At 34.4% G+C, this 7,930-nt stretch overlaps 1 protein-coding gene across 5 annotated transcripts in view; it reads left to right on the forward strand.

The window, feature by feature from the left end:
* The window catches only part of LOC136030133 (uncharacterized), a 149,239-nt gene extending 145,599 nt beyond the window's left edge, over positions 1 to 3,640 (forward strand). For 4 of the 5 annotated variants that reach the window (XR_010618188.1, XR_010618186.1, XR_010618189.1 and 1 more), the window contains one exon: positions 2,122 to 2,246. Coding sequence is in view for 1 of the 5 variants with exons in the window: in XM_065708822.1 (XP_065564894.1) it covers positions 2,122 to 2,241 (120 nt within the window). In the remaining 4 variants the exon portion in view is untranslated. Of the gene's footprint in view, positions 1 to 2,121; positions 2,247 to 3,233 lie in introns of those variants that run through there. The other variant, XR_010618191.1, reaches the window with a different exon arrangement.
* Positions 3,641 to 7,930: the final 4,290 nt, after the last annotated feature.

A 7,930-nucleotide genomic window follows, 5' to 3' on the forward strand; every position in this document is an offset into this window, starting at 1 on the left:
GCGGCTTGCTTGAGTGAAAACCAGGCAAAGGATATAGATGCCATACATTTTCATAGCATGTCTGAAATTTCTTTCAAACACTTCTTTTCTTTCAGCACGCTGAGAGCCAGCGACCTTCAGCTAGCTGCCAAAAGTGTGGATTTTTGCTGCTCCTTGTTATTGAGCTTTGATTTCTCTTATTAAAAAAGTCTGCAACTGACTCACTTGGCTCCTTACTTTTAAATTTGAGTTTTTTTTTGTTGCTAGGGTTTTTACTTATTGAATCAGAGAATGAATTACTTTATTACCTTTTATCTGTTTTATTGTTTATAATTGTTTTGATAGTCTTTTTTTTCAAGCCGTTGTGTTTATATTTTTTTTTATCATTCCCACATGTTTCAGAATAACCCTGTATTTTTTCAAACGCGCCAGATTTGACTGAACACTAATCACCAGAAGTTCAACTCTACGTACACTGTGTTAATCCTGTCATGTGATCTGTCTGATCCAATCGGGAGTTTTTTGACTGCACTTTTTCTTTCAAGCCGTTGTGTTGAAAATTGGTTCAGATTATTTTTTGGACTTCATTGGGTGTGTACCAGCCAAACAATGGAAAACAATACTTTCAATGTTTTCTCCATCATTCCCACATGTTTCAGAATAACCCTGTATTTTTTCAAACGTGCCAGATTTGACTGAGCACTAATCGTCAGAAGTTCAACTATAAGTGCACTGTGTTAATCCTGTCGTGTGATATGTCTGATCCAGTCAAAAGTTTTTTGACTGCATTTAATTGTTTTGATAGTCTTTTCCTTTCAAGCCGTTATGTTGAAAATTGGCTAAGATTATTTTCTTGGACTTCATTGGGTGTGTACCAGCGGAACAAGGGAAACGGTTAAAAACGATAAAACGGAAATTCTGCTTCTTGATTAAGATATCCAAGAGAAGAATGACAGGGGGCATTTTATAGGCAAGGGAAGGGGCTAAGAAGCCTTCAGAATGACTTTGAAAAAAGGTAGCATGGGCTTGATATCAGAAATATATATATATATATATATATATATATATATATATATATATATATATATATATATATATATATATATATATATATATATATATATATATATATATATATATATATATATATATATATATATATATATATATATATATATACGTAGGATAAATACTTAAAGTGGTACTTGAAGTAATACTTAAGTACAATTTTGGCAAGTACTTGATATTTGATACTTAAGTAAGAATTTGGAAAGTACTTATTACTTGATATTTAAGTAAAAATACAATGGGCACTTAATACTTGATACTTAAGTAAAAATTTGGAGTACTTGTTGCAGCACTGATTTCAAGTATATTGGAGGACGGGCCTTAATGGATGTAATGCTATTGCATTTAATTTCGCCTTAAACATCTTGTTAAAAAGCTTATCAAACGCGAACTCCTCTGAATTAAACTGGAAGTGTTATGGACATCAAGTCATGGCTAATTGTAGAAAAAGGCAGGACACATAGTCCAATTGAGTGATAGGCAATTCTGGTATTAAACCCCCTTATTAGGATTGTATAAAGATGTCGTTAGTTTTTTTTTGAATAGACGTTTTTTTAGAAGATATTTATAAATCTTCCAGAAGAATAATATAGACCGCTGGTAGACAACCGGTAGATAATAGCAGCCGAAAACCCAAAACAGATTTGCTTCTCCGCTTTTCTAAAACTTTGCGTCTCGAAATTTTCCGCCTTTCCAGCTATGGTGGTTCAGCTTTCAGCAAGCAAGGTAAATTTCTTTACTTTTCGAAAGATTAAGTTCAAAATATTCTTTTAATTTAGCCCTATGACTCCTAGTTGGTTAGTATTGGTAGTTCGTTAGAATTACTCTGATAGTTCATAAGAAGATAGTTAAATTTATCCTCAGTTCTGTGGCTTAGAGAAGTAGCAGTTCAATATCAGTTTATATGACAGTTTAATATACATATTCTGAAGTTTTGGAAATGTTTTTCCCTCGAACCTTTTTTATTTTAACTGCTTTTTAGTGTAGAATGTTGCCTTTTTTTTTAACGGAAATTAGAAATATCTAAGCTATTTAACCTGTAAATATTATTTACTTTTTTTTATCTTTTTTTAGACTATTGAAGTGGATATTGTGACTAGCATAAAGCCATTATATTTGCACAGAAGAACTCGTGAAAAGATAATAAACTGTCTATTTTTTATACTGGAGATAAGTTTTAATAAATTTATTTGATTCTTCTGGACGAATTATATAGATAGCTGGTAGGACAACATGTATAAGTCTCATGTAGTTGGTAACAACCAAAAGACTCAAAGCATTTTTTTTCGGTCTTATTTCAAAATTTAAGGCTAAGTGTATGACCGACAATGACAAACAATTTAAATTTGTTATTTCTGTTGCGACATATTTCTTAACTTCCAAGCTAAAGATTTTTCACTTCATTTACTTTTTGAATCTTTTCGAAATACGCCTTAAACTGAAATTCTTTTGTATGAAACCTCGATTAGCTAATTTTTTCTAATATGCAGTGGCGTCAATTCACAAAAGTTTAGGGCGAGAGAGAGAAAATGTATTTTCTAGAATCAAGGGAGGGAGTTAAAAATTTTTTTTTTCAATTTTCTGAATGAAAATTCAAAAAATTATATTTTTCAATTGAAGCACCCCCCAAAATATTTTACAAAATCTAGGGATGACGCAAATTCTAGTTAAATTTTTTTCCACGCATTCTCTAGCTGCTTTTATGCTTTTTCTATGCTGCTTTTTTTCTACATCATTCAAGGTGCTGGCTGATTTTCTTTTTCAGCTTTTTCATAGGTAGGTGTAGTTGTCCTCCTTTTTTTTACTTTTAGACATAGATTCAAGTTCGTTATTGAAAAAAAAAATTATCTTCATTGCTTCAGTATGGTTTGATGATAACTTTCTTGTTCGATGCGTTCCTTGTCCAATCATTAATCTTTTTCTGTTACAGCAGTGGATACAGATGGGGGAAGGGGCGGGAAGATGATCGTCCCTCTCCCTTGGCTTGGCCAAAGAGTTATATCATTAGATTCCTACGAATTAAAAAACTTGTTCTGTCTGCACTAAGTCTTAGAGTATTGTCCAGTGTCTTTAGTGTCACCCGAGTTCATAAGGCATTGTGTAGCTTGTCATCTTGTAAATCGTTGAACCTTGTAAAAGTTAAATCTTGTAAATCCTGTATCTTGTAAAACCTGTTTCTTTTTCAGCAGCTAAGCAGATTTCTTGAAATGACTGCACGCCTTAGAGTTAGCCGCAATTCTAGGGTTTGAACAGTATAAAATGTGTGGATAGCATTAAAACCATGTATGATGTCGAAGAGGAGACAACAGTCAACCATAGACAACTGTTTTGGTTCGAAAGATAGGTGAGTGGACGATCTGCGTCTAACTCAAGATAGGAATAATGATAATTCAAGCGTTGATACTGATCCCAGCGCTGTGACGTATGGTAAAATTGTGGGTGAGCATCAATTCAAGTGTGTAGCTCCAAGCCTAACCCAAACATCGACAACGTAAGCACTTTCTGCAAAAATGATAACGGAAGCTAATTATTATTATTTAAATTATTATTAATTATTATTAATTAATTATTATTATTAAAGCTTATTATTTAAGGAAGATAGTTATTTTTTAATTTAGTTGTTTATATATTCATAGTTTCCGGCTACCTCCCCCCTCATATTTTTCAAGCATATTCTAAATCTTTGAAAGAGTGCCCTGGCTGAACCCAAAGAAAAAAAAATAATGGCTTACAATTTTAACAGTATCTATTTAAAGAGAAACCATAATTATTTTTATAAAGTTCAAATGCAGCTTAAGTATTGCGACTTCGACCTAAAATTTTTGTTGTTTACTTTTGCAAAGGTTAATAACTTAGATATTTGTTTCAACACTAAGCTGTTCCAAAGTTATTGTGGTATGCACTAGGTATATTTTGATTAGGTCAACTTTTCCCTCAAAACTTCCTGAGATTTTAACCTTAATATCCTCAGCCTTGGATTTAGTCACATTGGAAATTGTAGTTACAGTAGCAGTGGCTGTAGAAGCAGTTGTGGTAGGTGTATGAGTAGCAGCAGGAATAGCAGTAATAGTAGCGTGCACATATCGCATTTTGGTCAATTGATTATTCCCCCTCGTCATTCAATAAAAACTGAAACTTCTCGAAGTCATTGATGAGATATGCTCTTTTGACACCCTGCCAGCACATAGTGGTTTTGACTTAGTTAAGTACTCCTCTCCATGAAAGCTTCACCTGCATGGTCTTTCTCGACACGATAGGTCAAACATGCCCCTCCTTTCCCAGCAACAAATGCTATATTTAAACAGTGAGCAAATGATTAAAACTTATAACCCTCGCCCCAATGGCTATGGAGGGGGAAAGGGTTGTCGTCCCAGGGACATAGTTATGGACCCTTCGACTATGCTGAACAAGTTTTCTTCTCAAAAATTCAGATCAGATGTCTTTTGAAAGTTCTTTTAACAATAGAGAAAGATTAAATGGGAATACAAAATCAGCTAATTGGCCTAGAAAAAAACATTACTGTGGATTTCACTTTAAAATATACAAATATATAATCCAGCCGACCATTGGTCTATATTATTTTCAAAGTTTTTATTACCTTTGTCTGTTTTTGGGTTCAAAACTCCAAAGAAGATAACAATCTATGTACATGTACGACATTAAATGAATACAAACAGCTAAGGCTATTGGCTTCTTGAAGGAGAGCCAAGTGTGGTCTATCCAAAAGTTTTAAAGGCCAGATTCGTTATAGAGTTTGAATTATTATGCTATTATTTTCTGTCCTAAAGGATATACCAACAATAAAAAGAGCAACAAAATATTTAAGTAAACAAACCTTAAAACTAAAAAACAAACAAAATGAACGTGGAATTAAAAAATTAATTAAAAACTCCTTTATCTCCCAAAGCACTGTTGTCATATAGGTTATGTAGTCTCATCTTGAAAAGATAAGAAGTCGCAACATAAGTATTTTTGATCAACTGGACTGTTCTGATGCTACATTGTTTAGCATAGTAAGTGTTTACCAATTTACTATGCTATGAAGACTAAGTATTTATTGTCACCTACAGCCTTTTGATGTCTATAGGTTCTGTTGCCTGTAAGGACCTGTAAGTCCCTTATTGTGGTCCACTTTAAGAAGTAAATGAAATTTATCATTATTTAACAAATGTCTTCTTTCCAAACTCAGTAGGAACGTCTCTGTTCCAACTGAACAGACAACTATCTCGCTTTAGCCCATTTGGTGGAAATAACGAATTTCCACTAGATGGAGACAAATAAATCTTTACTGCTGCAAAATAAATTTTCCTAATTCCTAAAACTGAAATTTTCAAGACTAAAAGTAAGGGGTAGAGTTCAGTCATGATTTATTTTTGCGATTATCCAAGGACAATATTCCAGGATATCGCTAGCCCCACACTTCTATTCTTAGTCTATAAAATTAGATTTTTAGGGTAGCAAGAAAAAAAAGCTGATTCTTTACTTTTTAGTGTTTTTGGAGAGATTTTTTTTTGTTTTCATGTTCTTACTACACTCATATTCTCAAAAGTTTAGGATGAAAATAGGTTTCAGGTGTTATTCACATTTCAAATCTCTCATCATGGTAGGTCAGGGTATTATAAACGTACTCAGAGGCACTCATTGGGAGGATGCTTCAAAACGATCAATTTCTGTTCGTTTTGAGTTTCATTTATTCTTTAATAGTAATTTTTGGTCGTTTTGAGTTTGAATTTTAACAGGTATTTATATCAGCTGATCCTACGTTTAAAATGGCCTATACTTTGAAAAATTCCTTTTTCAGAAAGTTTTTCTAATGAATTTTTTCAGTTTTGATTGCAAAATGTTTCAAGTTTTTAAAAATTCCTTATTTCAAAATCAAACCCTTTTTCAACATCAAATGTTCATCAAAGTATCAAAACTAGTATCAAAGTAACAATATCAAAGTAAAACAATAACAAAGTAAAGAAAGAATCAAAGTAAACAAGGTATCAAAGCAACAATAAGCAACTTGCATAACTTACAGCCCTCGCACCGTAAATCGAAGTTGCCACGTAAATCATTAAATCCAAATATTAAAGTAAACAAAGTGTCAAAGTAACAATAAGCAAGTTCCGTAACTCAGACATTTCCCCAGGGTTGGGGGCGCGGTGTTCAACATTGGAAGCATAGTTATTTGGCCTTTGAAATTTTTTGAACAAAATGGAAATCTCAAAATTTTGACCAGATGCCCTTTGAAACATTGGGGCGTGGGATAGTTACCCATTGGTCACTTTTGACTCTCGAAAAGAACTAGAAGTTTCAATTTTCAATCAAACGAATCCCCTTTAAAGCTAATACGACCACCCCTTCCACAAAAACATTGTATTCTAAAAATAGGCAACTTACATAAGATACAATCCTTGCCCCGAAGGCTATGAAAGATTTCTTAACCCTTAGGCTATAGTAATTTTAATTTTTGACAAAATTCTGATAAGATGCATTTAGAGGAAAAGCCACTAGGGGGAGGGGGGCTGTTGCTTTTTGATCACTTTCGATTCATAAAAGGGATACAATAAATTTCAATTTCCAGTCGAATGAACATCTTCCAAAGTTATACGATCACGCTTTTCATAGATGCTTTAATATTTTAACGATGGGCTACTAGTATAACTTGCAGCCCTTTGCCCCAGGGCTGGGGGGGGGGGGAATCATATCCGGAACCATTGCTGTTTGACATTTGTATGATTTTTAACAAAATAGCTAACTCAAAATTTTGCTCGGAAGCATTTAGACAAAAATGACATGGGTGAGGGGGGATGCATACCGTTTGATTACTCTTGACTTTTAAAAACGGAGCTAGAACTAAATCGAATGAACCTTTTCCAAGGATGCGTTTTTTTTTCTCCAGTTATGACTTGTATGGACTAAGTGGTCCTAGAAGATCGGGAGAGAGCTCATTCGAACGGAAATTAAAGTTCTAGTGTCCTTTCTAGGTGACTAAAAGATTGGAAGGCAACTGTGCCCCCTCCCACGCCCATTTTTTCCCGAAAATTCTCTGATAAAAATTTTTAGATAGCCATTTTGTTCAGTATAATTCAAAGATCAAATAACTATGTCTTTAGGAGTAAAATGACCCCCACAGTCCGTGGAAAGAGGCCTGTAAATTATAAAATTTGCCCCTTGTTAACGTACAACATTTGCTATTGGGAAGTATATAGACATTTTTTTTTGGGTGTGGGGGGGGGAGGGGGGCTTCGGATGGATTTCTATGGGTAGAATTGTCCTTTGTGAGGGAACTTCTTGGAGGCGAATATTCTAGGGGATATATTGGACCGGGAGATCTGACAGAATTAGCATTAGAAATTTTTCTTACATACTCTTTACCAAACTTTTCATGTGATATTCCGGGGGAATTATTCCGGGGCTTTTTTCCTTATGTTTTGTTTTCTGGAAAATAATTACTTCAGAAGGCGTTATTTCTGGAGTCATCGTGAAGCTGACTGGAGATTAAAGTCTTATTCAAATGAAAGAATACCAAGGAGAATTTTTCAGGCTGAATCGTCCGTAAGCAGTCTTACAGGGAGGGGGGATTCTCAGCGAGGATGGAACTATTTGGAGAGAGTTTGATGGCAATAGTGTAGCCATAGACACTTTCATGAGGCCCATATCCACTAATCTTTTCTTCTTTACCGTTAACCACGAAGAATTTTAACGGCAACTCCCTCAAGTGAGGATGATGCAATCTCCAGTGAATTGCTAGAGCACAAGGCCCCTCGGTTTTAACCAATGATGACATAATCTTGCGTGACATTAGATTTATTAGGATGACGTCATATCGTGTGACATGCTATAACTCAGGGCCCACTAGTCAAGTAGGGAGCTCCTGGTTGCAGCTGAGGACGGC

The sequence above is a fragment of the Artemia franciscana genome, chromosome 8 (assembly GCF_032884065.1).
Source record: "Artemia franciscana chromosome 8, ASM3288406v1, whole genome shotgun sequence".
NCBI classification, from domain to species: domain Eukaryota; kingdom Metazoa; phylum Arthropoda; class Branchiopoda; order Anostraca; family Artemiidae; genus Artemia; species Artemia franciscana.